A 21,409-nucleotide genomic window follows, 5' to 3' on the forward strand; every position below is an offset into this window, starting at 1 on the left:
ACTCCTTTTCCATGTTTCAACTTATTGAATATTCTGCTTTTAATTGATCAACCTTCCTGTACTCCTAATGGTTTCAAGTCTTTTCTTTTTCTTCCTTATCCTGGGACTAGAAGTCTTTGAATTTCTATTACGCTTTCTTAAGCAAAGGTTTCCACATGCCCCACTTGTCTACTTATCCATCCCTTAGTGGGATGAAACCTAACTTACTAATAATACCTTTTCAAATTTACATAATTTCCATTTTCATATATTGTGAGGTATTATTTGTAAGTGCTTCGATTTTAATGTAAGTAGTGTCTGTTTATAAACTTGTTCAAAGATTAAGTTCAACTACTAAAGTCAAAGTTTAAGAAGATCTTAAACAAAAGTATTTAGCCTACAAAGTCGACTTGAGAAAAAAAAGAGTCTATTTTAAATATAGATGGATTCAAGGCTTCGATATTAAAAGCCTAAACCCAGTTTCACTTAATCTATTTTCAAATTTATAATATTTTTCATAAGAAAAACTAAATATATTATACTATAATGTAAATATTTTAAAAAAAATATATCGGTTAAGTTGCATATATTTAAAAGTCAATAAAAAGAAAAATATTTACGAGCATTGATTTAACCCGACTTGATCCATCATGTGACATTTATACCATGCATGCATGGACTCCACCTAAACCTGATTTAACCTGACTTGACCTATTTTCAAATTTATAATATATTATTTTTATTTATTTCATATATTAAGTAATTCACATCATAAGAAAAGTAAAATATATTATATGTAACACCCCTAACTCGTATCTGTCGTCAAAACAGGGTTACAGAGTGTTACAAGTTACCAGTACATACAGAACATTTACAGATTAATTAAAACATTACTATTCACTTTCTGAGATCATATATATATATATAACAACCTTTATTTGGGCCCTCGAAGCCCAACATGAACATTAAAATCAAGTCGGAACTCAACTGATTTCTCATAAAATTTTTCGCTTAATTTAATTAAATTTTTTTTTAAAATTTTACTTGTGAACAGTACCCACACGCCCGTGTGGCTTGGGACAAGCCCGTGTCCCTTGTCCGTGGAGCTTTCTGTTTATGACATCATCATCAATTTAGGGGCACACGGCCACATCGCACTCCCGTGTCCTAAAGTCGTATTCCATATACGGCCGTGTCTCTGAGACACACGGCCGTGTCTCTGCCTGTGTGGTCAATATCTAAGCTATTTTCCAAGCCTTGGTCAACCTTAATCTCTTACACTCTTATACAAAATCAAAAGCATATAACATAGTATTCATTTAATGATTAAACATTCTCAATTAAACTACAAACATAGCATTTGTATGTCATCATACATGTGTCTCTCATACTCATTTTACCTTGTCTATTACGGTACCACTTATATTTTATACCATGATTATCATCTTACTAAATATTTTCAGCTTAATCATCAAGCATTCATATTTAAAGCTAGATCATATCTTTATAAAATACCACATTTCAGATGCGCAGAATAAAATACTTGTCTTAGACATTTCAATCCAACTTCATACCCAATAAGCATCATATTGAAACTAGTCATATATATACATGTCATGATATGTATCGTTCTCATACTATTTTCTTATAAACATATATCATTTATTTTTCTCCTCCTCCTCTTCATTCCACATCCTTAATGTATATAACATTCTTGTAAGTACGATTTCACAATTTACTTATTAATGTTCACATCAAGCTGTTCACACGAGTCATAGTCACTCAATTATTTATAATTCGAGCTACAGAACTCTAAATTAAGATATATAAATTTTTCCTGAAACTAGACTCACATATCATTACACCATAAAATTTTCAAAATTTTTGGTTTAGCTAATTAGAATAGTTTATTTATTTAAGTTTCCCCTGTTTCACTATCTGACAGTTCTGACCTCTCTTCAATAAAAATTAATTATATCACAGTACAGAATTCGGATAATGTTCTCGTTGATTTCTATTGAAAATAGACTCATTAAGGATTCCAGGCATATAAATTTTAGCCTCTGATTAATTTTATCCATTTTTTGGTGATTTTCCAAAGTCAAAACAGGGAACCCGAATTTATTCTGACCTTATCTCACAAAATTCATTATATCTCATAATTTATAATTTAATTGCTTACACTGTTTCTTCTATGAGAAACTAGACTCAATAAGATTTAATTTCATATATTATTCATTCTCTAATTCGATTTTTAAAATTTATGGTGATTTTTCAAAGTTAGCCTACTGCTGCTGTCCAAAGCTGTTTTAGTTTAAGATGTTTATTACCATTTTTTCCTCTAAATTTCACAGGTCATACAATTCAGTCCTTGCTCAATTAGCCCATCTATTAAGCTAATTTTTCTCAATTAACATTTTATTTCATCATTCTAAACTATTACACAACCTTTGAAAATCATAATTTTAACACTAAACCTTAATTCACAATTTTTTCATAATTAGGTCCTAAAATTAATTTCTATTGAATTTACTTGATAAAATCATCAAAAAACAAAATCAAAGCTTAAAATTCATTTTATTTCATCATAAACAGCCAACACTTATCAATGATAGCTTTTAATTTTATCCATAAAATCAAAAACTAATGAATTAAACACTTGGACCTAATTGTAAAAGCCACAAAAATATAAAAATCTCAAAGAAAAGGGCAAGAATTGAACTCACATATGTCAAAGTATGAAAAACCAGCAGCTTTCAGACTTCCAAGTTTTTGCTGAAGAAATATGATTGATATCTCTAGATTTTTCAATTTTGTCTTGTTTTATATGTTTAAGTTGCAAAATTTTCCATTTTGCCCTTATTTCTCCTTGTCTTTTTTGCTGATTTTCTTGCCCAACCGTCTAGCCCATACAATTTGGGTCCAATTGCCTTTTAAATCCCTCCTTTTTAATCACTTAAACTATTTAATAACAATTTAATAAATTTTGCACTATTTTCAATTTAGTCTTTTTTAATTAATTGACTAACCAAACGTTAAAATTTTCTAACGAAATTTTAATACTAACTTAATAAAACTCCATAAATATTTATAAAAATATTTATGGCTCGGTTTATGAATCAGGGGTCTCGATACCTCGTTTTCAACCTAATTTACTTGATTAATTCTTTTAAAATCGCAAAATTCACTAATTAAAAATAATTCTTTTAAGTTCGCGCTTGGCCTATAATTATTATTTGTTAAAATTTCTAAACTTACTCATCGGACTTAGTTATCTCGAATCACTGTTTCCGACACCACTGAAAAATTTGGCTGTTACATTATATTATAATGCAAATATTAAAAAATAAATTAAATTTTATATGTTGAAAATTTTAATAAAAGAAACACACATATAATTAATAAATATTAAATAAAAAACGATTATGTTTTTAAATAAAAATATGAGTAAGTGCTTAGGTTATTCATTTACAAACAAAAAAAAGTTTGACAAAAATTTAAAACTCATATTTGGAGCTAGGTTGAACTTGGATAACTATATATAATATTGTTATTATGCATAGGTTCGGCCTAAACTCAACTTAACTAGACCTATAAGCACATCTAAGATTACCAGATGTTCAAATATTTATATATAAACTCAAATTCAATATTTTATAACATATTAAATATTATTTGATTTTAAATTTTATATTTAACAATTAATTTAATAAATTTGAATCATAAACAAATCTAAATATCTTAATATGTCATAGTAGTATCTAAATTAGATGAAATAAAAATATTTTAAAGTTCTGTACTGCCACAAATTAACTCGTGTTCGCAAGTTTTAACTTAAAATCTAATTTAAAAAATTACATTTAAAATTTTGGGGGCTCTATAATATTGAATGGGAGAATGTGCCACTTGTATTGGACTTCACATGTGGGGTTTTCACGTGTGCAAACTAAACACAACTGCACCGCCATATATGTTAATAATAATTTAATTTAATAGCTAATCGTCTACATAATTCACTTATATTATACTATCAATTATTATGTAAATTAAGATCTCATGGAAGTAAAACTAGATTAGACTTTATTCATACATACCAATGAGTTGTTAATAACAAAAATATATTTGTTTCATGGAGCTCTTTTGCTATCATCCAATATCCTTTTCTCCCTCTACGAATCATAGCTAATAAATTTAACAACTTCTCATCGCATTTAATTCTACATACCAAACTCTGATTTTTCCTTCTTCTTTTTTTACGTTAATATAAAATTGGAAAGTAAATGAATTACACCGTGTCTGACAATAAAAAGCATTTAAAAGGCCTCGATTTCATTGGATCTGAAGAAGCTGAAAAGCCAGACCTGAACACTGAAGAAGCTTAGCAGCTTCGTAGAAGCAGTCATTCAACAGCGTGTTTATAAAATCTAGGAAGTAGCCATTCCTCAGGACTGTTAAAGAAATAATGGGTGGTTCTTGCTTTCTCAAACTACTACTTATTTCAATGCTTTTCATTCTCTCTTTCTCTCAAGGTATTACTTTGTTTTTGTTTCATGTTTGCTGCTGCTTCTTTGTTTTCTTGGTCCTCTTATCTGTGTATAATCTATATATACACTTTGTTTTGTTTTTCGATGCTTAGGATTGGGTAGGAAATGGATGGAGAATAATGTTGAGCTTCAAGATTACAGTGTTCAATTGGAGGTTGATTTTTCTCTATTTCCTTTGATTTTATCTAGTCTTTTATTTTCAATTTCAGGAGCTAAAATTGGGTTTTCTTTTTCTTTTATTTTTTTTTAATAAATGTATGGGAAGCAGGAATATGCAGAGAGAGCAAGGGAGATGATTGAAATCATGGATTATAAAGAGCCAGGGCCCAATACTAACCCCAGAACTAGTTACATTTTCGGCCCTCCTCCCCAACCACAACCTTAATTCTGTCTTACTTGGTTCTTTTTTTTTTGCCTTTATTATGTATGTTTGAATGTATTGCAGAAGCAAACTATAAAGATGGTTTTACAACTTAGCATTAGACTATGTATGTATTGTAAAATCTATGGATTTCCCCTTTCTATGTTACATGAAAATGACACCTTGGTCTTTTATTACAGTTAATATTATGTATGTATGTTAAGTACTTGATTGCAAGGGAATATCAGTTTCAAGAACCCAATAATCTATCGACTTGTAATTGCAATTGTTACTCTAAGAGATGTCACTGTTGAACAACCGTTGACATCACAAAGATAGTTTAACCATGAGATTAGAGTCCTTCATTCCTCGGTCCAGCCAAGTTTAGATAAAAAGTGAACTTCAAAATTTGACTAAATCATTTCTATTTGTAAATAATTAATATATGCATATAAGTTCATTTAGTGATTAATTTTAGCATTAAAATTTAATGGTTTAACTAAAATTTTCATAAATAATTATTGAATGATTTTTTATTTTTTTTGATAAGTCTAATTAAAACAAGCTTGAGAAATTTAAATTTTTTTGGTAACCTATCTATAGCTTCTTAATTATGTTTTTTTATTATATAATATTTAACAATTATATATTTTAAAATTTTAAACAATTATAATATATTTTTAATGTTTATATTATATTATCATATATTCAATTTTTATGTAAATAAATTACATAATATTATTAGAAAATAGATCTCACTTGAAGGGAAACTGAAGTGATACATTTTTTTTTGTTTAAATTCATATTTTTAGTATAATTTTTTATTCAAACTTACTTAAATTTGAGGTAATTATTGAACAATTTTATATAACAGTATCATTACTACAGTTTGCCAATGAAAGACTGCTTTGAAATTTAGTGTTACCATATAGCTTTGGACTTAAAAAGAAAAATAAATGATGTGAAGATTAGAATTTAAAACATACGATTATATCACTTAAAATTTAAATAAATATAAATTACTGTGGTTATAAGAAATTATATATAAATGAAAAGAAATTAACAGTAGTATAATATTTTTAAATTATCTTATAAATATTTATAGACGCACTATAACCGGATCCATGAGACCAAAAAGGTTGGAAGAATCGGTTATAAAATTATCTTGCACTTTGACTCGAGGGGTTAATTTATTTAATTAATTATTTATTATTAGTCGGTCCATTAGTTGTTTTACGGAGTCAATATTTGCATATACCAACACCGCAAGCAAATAATTTATTTTGTATATTACATTTACCATTTAAACTACAACTTTAATCATGATGTTAAAATTTTTAATTCTTTCAAATTCTATTTTATCCATCAATAGATTTATAAATTTGCCCAGGAAACATTTGAACAAATCTTTGAAGTATCTACATTTGGAATCGGTAGATACCTCAATAAGTCAATGATATTTTTAGATGGAGTTGAAGTTTTATATCTTATTGAATCGAAAATGGTATCCATTTGTCATTGGTAAGGTTTGAATCCAAGCCTTAAATGGTATTAATGGGCATATGTGCCACTACTTTTACATGCTGGAATGTCACTTTATAACACTCGAGGGGGAGGCACTTGTTATAGATGCCTTGCCGTCTAGGCTTTTCCCCACAATGTCGCCTTACAACAACCTCAAGCACCTTGATCTCGTCAAGAGCAACACTTTGCCAGGGTAAATCTCCAGCATAACACATGAAAACTCCTTTGATCTACTTCATCAAGTATAGGTGTTGAGAATATTTTCTTACATGGTTTATACGTGGAACCTTATCTATCACATCTCCATCCCATTATTGCCTATTTAGAAGGTTATCATGCTTCTCAAGTGGTCGACTATAATGAGATTTGAACCATAAACGTGCCAAGGCCCTTCTTAATTCTTGAGAAGGGATCTTGTCTACTCTACTAAAAATATCATAAAGTTTTCTTTACAGTTCTTTACGCACTATTGTGTGAATCATTATCCAAATCTCTGGCTATTTTTTTTAATACAGTTAAATTAGAAGTTTCATAAAATTTTAAAATTAGAGTAACTAGCCCCAATGAAGGGCCAGAAAAGGGGCGTTGACATGGTTCCTAGGGTATCAATTTTAAAATTTAAAAAAAAATGTACATATGATTTCACTGTAAAATAAAAATCCCAGAACAAGTCAATGGGTAGTGGAAAAGGGAAAAAGTAATAAACCGCCTACAATGTTTCATAATCACTTCCAAGAAATTTGATTATCCTAAAAAAACAAATAAAAGTCCATTCACAAAGCGCTTTTCCAACAACATAGCCGGCTGCATGTTCCAAGCAAGAAACGACACACCTTCCAAGTAAAATAAAAGACGCGACAAAAAGGTAGCCAAGGCCGAACCCCATACCAAGTTTCCTAGGTGGTCTCTTGGTTGCACCATAGGCAACTTCCCCTTCTCTTAACCGCCCTTTGAAAACTTGACCAGGTCTAACATCTCTGTGCCTTCAAATACCCCGTTCCCAACCTCACCATTTCATCAAAATTCATTCATTTTTTTTACACTTTCTATCACATATTTGTAAATCAAAATAGTTTTAGTTTTTTGGTCCTACTCTTACATAATGGAGACATCATCACCAAACTCAAACTATACCCTTTTTCCATTGATTGATATCAGTATGATCTTGTTGTTTCTTAGCTTGACATGTTATGACAGCTTTAGGAGTTTCATCTCCAGATATTATTGGTCTTTCCCACAATCCAAACATGGCAGCTCAAAGACATCATCCTCAAATCGGGAGAAAACCCGGAATTATGAGTGTCCAAGCAAAGAGGCTTCATTTAATAATAATAAGGAAGATTGTGCGATAGTTTGCAGAAAAGATGTGGAGAAGTTTATGAGAAATCTGGGAATTTTTTGCAGCCTAGAAAGTGAGGAACTACAGGAATCCTATGGTTCTGATGAGCTTTCCAGGCTGTTTGAGGAAGAAGAGCCAAGCTTGAAAGAGTTGAAGGAGGCTTTTGATGTCTTTGATGTGAACAGAGATGGGTTTATAGATGCACAAGAATTGCAGAGAGTTCTCTGTATTTTGGGTTTGAAGGAAGGTTTAAAAGTGGATAATTGTAACAAAATGATCGGAAACTTCGATGAAAATAGAGATGGAAGAATAGATTTTCAGGAATTTGTAAAATTCATGGAGCACAGTTTTTGCTGAATCAGTATAATGATATTCAGATACACTGATTATTTTACTTACATTTCTTGTTATGTGGTTTATTTGATTTTTTTCATTTTTCGTTTCTGTTGGTTGCAATTGTGCTTATGAATTTTTAGACTGACAAGTGAAACTAATAGCCAGAATCAAAATCTCATGTATTTGAAGAGTACTTGAAAAATTCTATACATATGTAAATATTTATCAAACATGAATACTTTAAAAAATGAAAAAGTAGAAAAATGTTGAGTAATGAGTATACAAAAAAAAAAGCGCTCTGAATTCATTCTTTCTACAGAAAGCAACAATAACTGAACATGAAAAGGAAGCCAACAGATGAAGGTTCTAAAAAGTTTAGAGGATAAATTTGTTTCCAGAAGCAAGAATTGAAATCCGTCAGAGGAAGGAACACTTTGCATCTAACTTAGTTTGGCATATGGTAAAAGGCCGGTTTTCGATCTCCAGTTCCTGATTCTTGCATTCATACATGTACTTGAACGTCAGCTAAGAGGAGCATGGCCTTAAAGATATAACCGCACAGGTAGGACTGGGGCATTATTTAACTGGATATAAAGCCTGACATTGGAATCAATGACCTAAAGAAAATAAATCTATTCATAAGTTATTTGTAAATATAAATTATAATGAAGGCATGCTCTAAAACCGTTTTAAGATCATCCATTGAGAGACTTACAGGGATCCAGATAAAAAGAATGAGAGTCAACGATCCCTGGCTGTCTTGAAGATAGGAGTGGAGTCTTTGTCCTGTAAGCTATAGGACATACAAATTTTGTTCTCCATCCATCCAAGAGTAATGGTCAGTGAATCTATTACCAGTAATCTGCACATGAACAGCATCCATTTTGAAAACTGTGGAAGCGATTTGCATCTCTCACGATGATCATACTGTTTGTGAGCTTAGAAATAAGTTTTGCAGCTGAGTGGCAATCTTCACACATTCTAAGGTTTTTAAACACACGAATAGGTGCCTCTAAGGGAGCATGCATGAGTCCATATGCAATGGCCAGTTTCTCGCTGTGATAACTAAGATAGTCTTCCTTCTGCTCTTCCTCCACATCATGCAACACTGCAGTAACATCTGGTATATATCCCAGTGGCTTAATCCTGGCTAAAAGTTCTTTTACTTTCTCATAAATTTGAGTTGACTCTGGGTGTTGACAGTCATCTGAAACAAAAACATGGGTAACATTTCTTATATCTATCCAGCTTACACCAGGTTCTTTCTTGATATTTCTCTCTCTCATCAATTTTCGGATCTTCACTACTCCATCCCACCTCTTTGCCTTTGCATAAATATTAGATAATAGTGTATATGTTCCCACATCATTAGGGTCCATCTCTAACACAAATTCTGCTATGCGCCTTCCAAAACCATAATTCCGATGTACATGACAGGCACTGAGCAATGTACGCCAAGCAATGACATCCAATTCTACTGGTATAGACCTCAAAAGTTCCTCAGCCTCATCAAGAAGTCCAGCCTTGCTCAGCAGACCAACAACACAGGTGTAGTGCTCCAACCCGGGTTCTACTCCAACCTGTCTCATGAATTGGTTCAAGTAGTATAAACCTTCTTTTACTAGACCAAGATGACTACAAGCAGAAAGAACCCCCACAAAGGTAACATAGTTAGGACATTCTCCTGCAGCCAACAAGTCATGAAACAAAGCCATAGCCTCCTTTCCTAGCCCATGATGAGAAAACCCGCATATCATCGCATTCCAAGTAATGCAGTCTCGATACATCATATCTAAAAAAACTTTACTTGCTGCTTCAATGTCGCCACACTTAGCATACATGTTGATCAAAGCATTTCCAACGATAACATGGTCCTTAAAACCTGACTGTACAATTTCTCCATATAGTACGTTTCCATGTCTTAGTGCGAACAATCCTGCAGTAGAGTTTAACATAACCGCAAAAGTAAACCCATTAGGTGAAACATCATTAATTTTCATCTCAGAAAACAGATTTAGTGCTTCCTCAAAGCATCCATTTTGAAAGTAGGCAGCCATGATTCCAGTCCATACAACCACATTTTTAACTTGGAGCCAATCAAAAGTTTTCCTGGCATTGATAACCTTGCCGCATTTCCCATACATATTAATGATTGCACTATTAACAAAAACATCCAACTCCGCATCACTTGTCAAAATCCTACAATGCACTTGCAAGCCCAACTTTAAATCCTTAAGACAAGCACAAAGTCCAAAGACAGTAACATAAGTTACACTATCCCACTCTACACTCTCTCCCATCAGCCTTTCCAAAACTTGAATCGCTTCATTCAAGAACCCTTGTTGCACGAGTCCATTTAGAACTACATTATATGAATAAACATCATAACCAGGCACTAAACTAAAAACCCTCATAGCTCCTTTAACATCAGAAAACTTTGAATACATATTTATCAATGCATTCTTAACATATTGATGAAAAACCAACCCGGACTTGACCACATAACCGTGACACTGTCTACCCTCTAAAGCCACCGTCAGAACAAGCTGAAAAAACAACCGCGAAAATATACTCATTAGGCCTCAAACTATCCACCAAAGTCATATCTTTGAACAACTTTAACACCTGCAATGGAAACCCGGTTTGCAAATATCCTGCCATAAGGGAATACCAAGAAACCAAGTTTCTCTCAGGCATTCTATCGAACACTTTCTGGGCAACCGAAATTCGGTTACTTTTGGCATAGATATTGATTAAGGAGTTTAATGGGTTTATGTTAGATCCAGTGGAGGTTTGATTGGTTACTAGTAAATGGGAATGGAGTATTTTGGCTAATATTAAGTTGTTTGTATCAGCTGATACTTTTAGAAGCTTAATTATGTGGTTAAGGTGTACAAAGGTAGTTGGTTTGAATAAAACCTGCGCCACTTGGTTACCTGCTGGTTTTAGAGCGCGCATTTTCTTTTGGCTGGGTTTCTTCTTAAACAGCTCCACTGTCTTTTGTTACCATCCCCGGATCTTTTGTGATTGATTTTGATGTGTTCATGATTTCTTTTTTAAAATTCTGTCTCAGGATCCTTTCAATATATATATTTATGATGTTTTAGCTTATTTAAATATCAAGTTATTTGTTCCACTCAATAAATTTACCCTGTACTAGCCCCGCGCATCACACCACTTTTCTTTTTTTTTTTTTGAGTTCAACCAGTCCAACTTATGTTTTCCAAATGAAATTACTATTTCCTGATTCACCACAATTGCTTTTACCTTTTCAAATTTTATTTTTAAATTTCCGTCTCTTTACTTTTAATTACAAATTTTTATTAAATTCAAATTAATTATCATGTCATTTTTTAATTACAGATTAAATTTTTTTATTTTAAAATATCACACAAAAAATATTAACAGTATAAACAGTTAAACCTAAATTTTACAATCTAAAAAAGTAAAGGGATTAAATTCCTAAAAATAAAAACATATAAATTAAGTTTCAAATTTTTTTTAAAAAAATCTAAAAGCTTAGTACAAAAACTTAAGATTTGAAGTATCTAAATTCGAAATCCACCATATGTAATTAAAATATTTGGGTCTTTAATTTCACCATAAATAATTACCACGTGTGAATTTTAATTTAATTAGTCATAGTTTAGATTATTCCGATTCATAAATTATCTTGTATTAAAATTTTTTTTCAATTCTAAATCTATTTATTCTATGATAATTTAATTACACATTAAATAATTATTCAATATTAAGAGAAAGGAGAGTAAGTAATTGATGAAAATGATTTTGTGATTAAATTCACTCACCTAACCTAATAACACAACGTATGTTTACATGATTATTTATTTTTATTTAAATAACTATATGTTTTATTTCATTTTATTCATAATAATAGCTATTATTTAAATATAAACTCTTAACGAATTGAAAAAACACTAAAAAATTATCTCTTTTTTCTTTATTTTTATTTAAATAACTATATGTTTTATTTCATTTTATTCATAATAATAGCTATTATTTAAATATAAACTCTTAATGAATTGAAAAAACACTAAAAAATTATCTCTTTTTTCTTTAAGCTGTTTGCTTTTTATCTTTTTGTTTTGTTTAGCGACGGTGCCAATCTTCGAGCCGATTATTGTCTGCCTTTTTCCTCTCCTATCAACCATTTCTTTCTTCCTTCTTCTCAACCACCACACGTTTATTCTCTCTTTTCAGTTTGTAAATCTATTTTGTGGGTATTTTTGTTGTCGTCACAAGTTGTAATGGACAGATGACGGTGCCTATCATTCGTTAAATTTCCACCGGCCCCCAGTAGTTTTTCTTGGAAAGTGGGTGGCTCTTCGACAACTTCTTAACCTATTTCTGTTTTTGAGAGTATTTTAGAATAATAAATGATTTCAAGTGTCGATTTCAACCGGTGTTGTCTTAAGTTTTATATATATTTTTTGTTTATTTTTCTATTGTTTAATAAGTCTTTAGTTTTAGAAGTTTTTGTCTGCTCTTGTAGCATGTTTTTTAGTTTTGCTTATGCATTTAATTTTAGTTTTACAAGTGATTTTAGGGGTGATTTTGTTATTGTCCTTTCTAGTTTGGCGAATGCTCGATTTTTGCTCACCGCTTTAGACCATTCGAGGTTGATTTCCTTATCATATTAAGTGTTTGCAATCACTCCAAATATGTCGTTCTTGAATTGTGATAAAGTTAATTGTCAACGTGTCATAATGTTCTATTGATGTTGAGGCTAAAGCCTTTATTGTGTTGGTGGAGCTTGTCCTTCACCATCTATGATGAGTGTTTACTATTTTTTTCCTCTAAATTGTATGGTTCCATTTATTGAATGAATTAATAAATTTACCTTTCAACATATTTGTGATTATATAAAAAAATACATGATTAATTATTTTTAATTCATCTAATATAAAATAATTAAATATTTTATAATATGATATTATTTATCTATAAATTTCAATAGTTTAAATTATGGATAGATACCAAAATTACATATGAACTTTGGTTCAATGTGCAATATAATACATGATCTTTGATTTTGTACAGTTTTATACAACATGTTAATTTGATTCAATTTTCATAAATAACTAACATAATTATTGATATACTAGCATTTTACGTTTGCATATTATATACACAAATAATTATATTTATCCAATATATATATAAATAAATTGATTTAAGTCAATCAAGCTGTTCATGTCAAGCTATTTCAAGCTTAGATCTTTTTGAGTTTGAATTATTTTCAGTTTAATCTCCGAGTACATTTGGATTTAGTTTTATACATTTCATTTTTTTTTTGGTGAAAAAGACAAACAACTCATATTAAACAGTTATAATCAGCAAAATTTGAAACTCTAATAATCACTACTATCTTTTATGGAATTTTTGGAAATACTTGAAGAGTTGAATTTCTCTTTGAAGCTATTTTTGCAATGCTGTTTGCAATTTGATTTCTCTCTTGGGGTATATGCTTGATTTCTCATTGTTCCGTAACTTATAAGACTATATGGATTTTTCTACCCAATACTGAAATTAACTCAGTCGTATGGATGCTTTGAAAAACTTTGATCACCTCCAAACTATTTGTGTGAATGGAAATCTTTTTGTATCCCTCCTTTTAAACAAATGTTAGGCCATCTAAAATTTCCTACAGTTTAGCATCAAAGACTGAGTATAAACCCAAATACCGATTATATCCAGCAATTCATTGCCCATCTTGTTTGTATGCCACCCCTCAAAAAACAGCCCACCTTGCATTCAACTTTACAATCCCATCCATTTGATACATTATTTGATAATATATAAATAAAACTTAGAACTAAATCATCTAAATTAGGAATTAAATGACCCAATCTAATTCTGCATTTCAAGAATAAGAAGTTAAATGTAATCACAAATTAAAAAAAATAACTTCAAAATTAGATACCAATTCTCATAGAGCTTTTGTGTTTGTGCGAAGGTAATATCATTTTCTAAAAAATATATTATTTCATTATAGACAAAATAATTAGTTAATTTATTAAGAAAAATATTTGAATTAATTAATAATTAAAACTTTTCATAAAAATATTTAATTATAATTTAATTATTTTATTTTTATTATTGGAATTGGGTTCAGTTTTTTTATTTGGGCTTTTGTGAATTTGAGCCTTTTTATGTTTGAGCTTGAATTTTTTTGGATCAAATTCTTAAACTCGGACCTATTTTACTATTTTTATCTTTGATATTTTATTACTTTTTGATATTTTAAATTTAATGATATTATCAATCCAACCTAATAAATAATATTAAAAACTGGTTTTTATTGAAGTTTTAATTGGTATATAGATGTAAGAGAATTTAATTGATATTTAATAAAAAAATTGAATAAAATTTTCTAACTTTTGATAATTTCATAAATAAAAATTCATAAATTAACTAAAAATATTATTAAAAGACACTAGTAACGTCTTTGTTCTTTCATCATCTCTAATTTATGGAAAGTGGGAGATATTTGTATGTGTAATAAATGAGGGTTGAGAACAAAAACTCAGAAAACTAGTCAGAGCATAGATGAAAAAGACAGATGATGCATGTTAGGCATAAAAATCTCTTGGTTTTAGGACCTCATCCATGCAAAGTCACATCCAACCCCCATTGCTCCATCGCCTCTCCCAGTTACTCCTTTTCCCTCTTATACCCTAACGGACAACCAAAACACCTTGGAGTCAGTTCTAAAGCTGCCTTCCTAGTGTAAAAGGAAGCCCCATTATTATTGCTTTCACTGCACATCCCCATCCCTCTAAACCTCCAACTCTTCTTTATAAAAGCCACCACCTTTCTCCTCCAATCCCCACTTCTTCTTCGCTGCTTCTTTCTTTCTTTCTTTCTTTCTTTCTTTCAATGATGCTGTTATTTTCTTTTTGTTTGTTTTATATATATCTTGTCTCCTTTGGGAAAGTTCCTACATCTCTTCATCTTTGTCTTAGGATTCTGGGTTCTATTTCATTGGTTTAGAGATCAATGATTGGCATATCATGTAGCAGTGTTTTTCATCTAAAGTCTTGCATGTGGAAACGAGGTTATCTATCTATATGTGATACAGCCAAGGATGACTTGCCGGCTCACTTCCACTTAACATAAATCATGCTCTCTAAATAAGCAGCTAAAAGTTAGATCACAAAGCTAAAACCTATATATGTTGTCATCAATTAATTTATAATAAATGTTAATTGATCGGCAAGTCATCTGTGGCTATATCATTGTCTCATTTTCTCATTCTAGATTTACGATGAAAATACAAAAATAGAACTGAATCCTTGGGTGCTGATGAACTGCTCCATAAACGCAACAAAACCCTTAGCTTCAAGGTAAATCAGAATGTCTAGTCTCATATTTTTACTTTTGCCTATGTTGCAATCTCTATCCTACTTTATTTACCTTTTATTCTTAATTATCTAAACTCAACTCAGTATACCTTTTTAAATTATTGAATTACTAATTAAATTATCTACTCGAGCTTAGCCATGGACACCTTACTTTCCCTACTACTATCTTAACCTTTCTCTCTTGCAGGTTTCAATTTGTTCCATTTCCTTGTTTGCTTAGTGAAGCTCATGTATCGATTCCAGATCAACATAACAAAGCATATATTTGTACATAAAGTTATTAATTTCAAGTATTTTATATTCATATTTAGCGGTGCAAAAATTCACATGAATAATAAATATAAATAAATCATTTCTTTTAATATGGTAGGAAAGTTGAAATATTAATACATCCGCGCTATATTATAGACATTGTACATGGCACAGAACACCTATAGTTTGGCATTTTTTTTAGAAAAGGACAGAGAGGTTGGAAAGTGTTGTCATTTTCTGCTAAATTGAAATCATGGTAGTGTCAATGTCAAACAGTGTTAACTGTTTGGAAATTCTAACTTTCATCAAACAATAAAATAAGGCAAATTGTGAATTGCATTCATAATTTCAACATTTTCCTTAAGGGTCGAAACATTATACTTGTTTTCATAACTTAGATCATCGATGCGTCAGTCTCATTTATTTACTTTTTACTAATGATAAAATAGTTGGGCATAATGCTATCTTTTTCTTAAAATAATGGTATGGATTAATTAAGGTTAATTCTCAAAAAAACGAATATTCCTTGATAGTTGTAACTAAGATATATTTATGAGAGGTGGTACATTTTTGGCTTCACCTAGCATAAAAGGGCTTTGTCACTATTAAGGGGTTGTATTATAATGGTGGATCTCCCTTGAAAACATTTGTCGCCATTGTCTTGGTCTTGAGGGGAACAATCACTCTCTTAAGCTACTTGACAAACATTACCATTACAAATTTAATTTGGTTACTAGAAAGATTTTATGAATTTTTAAAAAATTAATATTGCATTGACACTTTATTATTAAATGGTAAAATTAAGAGAGAATATGATAATTTTATTTAAACATAATTAAATTTTAAATTTAATATTTTAAACTATAATTATAATTAATTAAGTTTAAATAAAGTTATTAATATTTATTTAAAAGTTTTTTTAATGATAACGTGTCACGTTATTATTTACTTACGGTGCATCAAATAATTTCTATAAAAATTAAAAAAAAAAAAGTATTCTAACTTTTGTATCGTTATAAATGCCATGGCCTTGGCTCCATCAAACTGTTGAGGTTTGGAAAATTTTAAGATTTTATATTCAAGTACCACTTTTTATAAATGTATGAGATCTTTTGTATATTTGTCTAGATTAATTAATTATAATTGTTCAGTAGATTATTCAGGATATAAATTGAAGAAAAAAGAATTGTAAGTAGGTTTTTTTTTCTCTTATATATGAAATAAAGAAATTATTTTGAAAATTAATTAACGAAATAGTTGAAGTCGGCACCCATGCAGCCAACTTTCAAAGTCAGCACCTCCAGGTGCCATCCTTTTTTATATATTTTTAGGCTCAAATGCAAAATGAAAAAAAAAAAAGAATCATAAATAGTCCCATGTTTTATCAAATTTTCATGATGGTTACTTTCAATTTTTTTTGAAAAAAAAAAAGAATCATAAATAGTCCCATGTTTTATCAAATTTTCATGATAGTTACTTTCAATTTGTTTTTTTCAGTTTCAATACAATATTAATAGGTTTCAAGCCAAGAATTTGGTGGGAACTGTAAGTAAATATGCCTTTTATTTTATTAATTTATTCTTTTTTAAAGAATTTATCTTAAAATTTTGATAAAATTGAGGGACCATTTGTGATATTGCTTCATTTTAGTCCAAAGCATAGAAACAAGTTGTCCTTACATCAAGTAAAAGAAAAGAATAATGTGACAAATGGTCCCCCATATTTTTATCAAAAATTCAAGATAAATCTTAAAAAGAAACAATAAATATCATATTTACTTAAACTTCCCACTAAAGTCTTGGCTTGATATCTATTAGTACTGTATTGAAACCAGAAAAAAATAATTGAAAGTAACTAAAATTAGTAATCATGAAAGTTTGGTAAAATATAAAGACAGACTATTTATGATATTTTTCCATTTCGCATTTGAGCCTTAAAACATGGATACACATAAGACGGCACTTGTAGATGCCGAAGACGAAGTTGGTTGCCTTAGGTGCCGATTTCAGCTATTTTATTAATTAAAATTTTCTGCCTAAATGTCATTTTTGTAGACTAAGATAAACACTAGATAGGTTGAATGGTAAATGTTTGGCACGATAGTGATTAAGACACTTGTGCTACAATCATAATCTGTGTCAAAATATCGGTATACTTCCATAAGATTCGTTATTATATAATAAAAAGATATTCATGAGTAAGGTTATGAAGAGTAAAATTTTCTCTGCTCAGTTAGGAGTGCATTGCATTCATCTAAAAGCTCATGTACATGACAAAATTGTTTAAAATAATATCAAAATTTTGCATTATATTATTAAAATAATAATAATTTTTATAATGTAAAATGTATGTAAGGTTTGCTCAACCGAAACTTTGTTCTGAAAAAGAAATTGGGAAGCTGATCATTAGCAAATGAAATTGGTATGGGCTAGATATTAGGCCCCCATGAAAGTCAAAGTTAGATGTCTAAGATTTTAGACTCTAGACCCTACAAAATTAACTTTTGATGACCACAGCCTAACTAGGCCCAACCAAGGAATAAAATATTGAATCCAATCTTTTATTTTTAGTTTAGTTTAAAAATAAAATAAAAATATTTTCAAATAGACCATAGATAGCAATAAATAAATTCTACAACTATTCTTAATATTAATATTAATTTATTATTGTAGATTTTTTTTAAAAAAAATCAATTCAATCACTTACAAGATTTCCGAACACTTTCTTTTATCAATATGATAACATTCCAAAATAAAAAGCTAGATTTTAATAAAAAAACTCAAGATAGAGTTCAATTTAGTTTATTGAAGAATATAATTTCACTATTTTAAAAAAATATTAAATTATATAACTTTATATTTATATATCTATAATATTTTATAATTAAATTTAAATAAAAATACTTTAATTTTTTTAATTTAAATTTGAAATGAACTAATTTAAGGATAAAAAAATTTGTTCAATCCTAAGTCAGGTTGAGCTGAGTAGATCATTCAGCTCATGGCCCTTTATTAAAAAGAAATAAAAAGACATAAACAAGTTGACTATATATAAATAGAGCTGTAATCAAATTGAATTAAGCTTAAGCTCAAGCTCAAGCTCAACTCGAAATTCAAAGTTTAATAATTGACTTAAAGCTCAATTTGACATTTATTTTTAAGTTTGAGTTTGATTAAACTCTTACATATTTAAGCTCAAACTCAACTTTAAGTCCAATTTAAAAATTAAACTTAGGGTTAATAATATATATTAAAAATAATAATGTAAATATTTAAAATATATATTTAAATTAAAAAAACTCATAAATAGAATATTACTAAACTTGAATTCAAACTTAATAAATATTTTAATTAAATATAAATAATTTACGATGACTTAGTAAGATAAATTTTCTGAAAGAAAATCAATTCCTTCCTTCCTATCAGATAAAATTCTTTTAATTGCAATTATACTTGTTCAGAGGTTAGTTTGATAAGATGGATCGGTTGTGCCAAGAGTGCTATTTATTAATAATAATAAAATAATTTAAATTTAATTAAAAAAATATAGAAATATTAATAGTATTTTTGAAAAATGAATCTGCATAGTGAGATGGAGTCAGAGCGATCGGTCTGAAGTAAAAACGAGGCGAGAGTAAAAAAATGGAAGCAACGACCCCACCCCAGAACAAATTTAAGTGCAATATAATATTAGTGAAATTAAAAGTAAGGCATCCGGCGAATGAACGTTGAATGATAAACAAATGGCATGCCATTCACAGTGGAATTAAACAAATCAATCAAATCTTTATTATATTATAATAGGGTTGTTATTAAATAGAACAACCATGATCTAGCATGCTCCTTTAGTTGGTTGCAACTTCCACCACATCCTTCCCTTCAAGATCTATTACATCATGTCTAGAAGGTGTTATCTTATTATAATCGCATTAAAACTTAATTATTTATATTATCATCATATTATTTGGCAATATGAAAAGTAAGGTGATTGCCTTGTCTAATTTTATTTTAATTAGTAGTGTGTGTGTGATGTTGCCACTTTCCTAATCATGTATAATTATTGTTAGACTGTGAAATGAAGATCATCGCTTGTATCATTATTTGCTTCATATCTTCAAACAATATAATAAAGTTAGAATCTTTGAACAATCAAGTTTCTTTTTTATGTATTTCCTTCTTTGTTTAAACACCTCAATAAAGGACTTCCTGTAAAACCATGCCTAATATTCTCAGTTATTAAATATTTTATTGCATCTCTTTTTCCCTATCTTTTCCACGTGTGTGTGTGTGTGTGTTTTTTTTTTAAATTTTGGATTGATAGTTTTTCCTGAACAAGGGTGAAACGCTTGTTAACCGCGTAATTAAATGCTAAACACTATATATAGGGTAGCCTAACCCTAATAATTAAGGACCTTAATTGTATTTTAAATATTAAAATAAAAATTAGGACGTTTTTCGAAGTATGTGTTTTGTTTCTCCTATTGAAATCTTATGTCGAAATATAAGTATCAGGTGCTTGTAATGACAATTCAATAGACAACATTTGGATTGAATTGAGAATTTACTTTTTTGTTAATCAATAAGAACTTGTCACACATATTGTGTAGTTAATTCTGAATCCACCGTGATTTATGCTTATCGATTTAAACATTTTTACTTCCAATCACTTCATTCAAACGCGAAAAACATACTAAAAAAATAGATCATCAAAATTATTTTTAAAAGAAAAACACACTCGCATAACCATAGAAACAACCAACAAGCAAGAATAACAATAAATTTTGAGTGTCCATTGATTCATAGTTCAGTTGGTATCAGTGTTGTTGTCAGTGTAATATGACATAGATTAGAATCCGTTGAATCACATTATCGTTTAGACATTGTATAAAAAAAAACTTGAAGGACGTTGGCCTTCTCTACTCCTAAATCTTATACACAGATCCCATATCTTAGATACGTAGTAATTGATTGTATGGAATTATAAGTATGAAGCATAGAAAGTGAATTTGAAATCAAACACTTGAGATCCAACAATGATTGAAAGTAAATATCTAACTTAGAAATATTTTTGAAGTTAGGCCATTCCTTCCTTCTTAAAATAGACTCTAAATCTATCAGCTGGAGCTTCACTTAACCGTATCTCTATACACTAATTAAGATTTAATTATTTAGACAGCAATAATGTACCATCTCTTAATTAATCTACATGTCAACACACATTATTAAATCTAACTGTACTTTTCACATTTATTTATTTTTTTCTCACATCTTACGTGGCACAGCAGATGTCAAACTTTGACTTCAAATAAAGTATTAGCCGTTGGATCATGAAAGTTGCCAAGATAGATGAAATTCCTCGAATTGGCCACCTCCGTTCACCCGCACTTTGGTTCACTTTCAAATAATTTATTTCTTTTTCCATAAAAGGAAATAAGCTTGTCTGTATCAGGAAAAAAAGGATAATTTTTATTATATGGCATAAAACTATGTTCTCACTTCCAACAAGGTCCTTGTCAATTTCATGTTTACAACAATAACACAAGGGTATTTCAGTCTTTGTGTTTGATAACAATCAACAGAGTATGGCCCTCACGTGGAAATAGTTAGGTAAGAATTTATCTTAAAACTATTTTCGTTTTCTATTATTTAAAAAGATCTTTAACTTTAATTTTGGTCAATGCAAGTACATT

General features: G+C 29.6%; 1 protein-coding gene, 1 long non-coding RNA gene and 1 pseudogene across 2 annotated transcripts; 2 read left to right on the forward strand and 1 right to left on the reverse strand.

The window, feature by feature from the left end:
- Positions 1–7,400: 7,400 nt before the first annotated feature.
- Positions 7,401–8,145, forward strand: LOC107922917 (probable calcium-binding protein CML46). The gene has a single exon (XM_016853123.2). The coding sequence runs from the start codon at positions 7,511–7,513 to the stop codon at positions 8,102–8,104; it is 594 nt and encodes a 197-aa protein (XP_016708612.1). The 5' UTR covers positions 7,401–7,510; the 3' UTR covers positions 8,105–8,145.
- Positions 8,146–8,196: 51 nt separating this feature from the next.
- Positions 8,197–11,172, reverse strand: LOC107922916 (pentatricopeptide repeat-containing protein At5g39680-like; annotated as a pseudogene).
- A 3,489-nt stretch (positions 11,173–14,661) lies between these two features.
- On the forward strand, positions 14,662–15,830 carry LOC121209696 (uncharacterized). Its single transcript, XR_005904780.1, has 2 exons — positions 14,662–15,450; positions 15,656–15,830. It is a non-coding gene; the product is annotated as an uncharacterized lncRNA (long non-coding RNA).
- Positions 15,831–21,409: the final 5,579 nt, after the last annotated feature.

This window comes from Gossypium hirsutum, chromosome A11 (assembly GCF_007990345.1).
Source record: "Gossypium hirsutum isolate 1008001.06 chromosome A11, Gossypium_hirsutum_v2.1, whole genome shotgun sequence".
In the NCBI taxonomy this organism is placed as follows: domain Eukaryota; kingdom Viridiplantae; phylum Streptophyta; class Magnoliopsida; order Malvales; family Malvaceae; genus Gossypium; species Gossypium hirsutum.

What these genes read in the sequence shown, in the direction of transcription:
- LOC107922917 (XM_016853123.2), top strand. Translation starts at nt 7,511, where the DNA reads ATGGAGACATCATCACCAAACTCAAACTATACCCTTTTTCCATTGATT.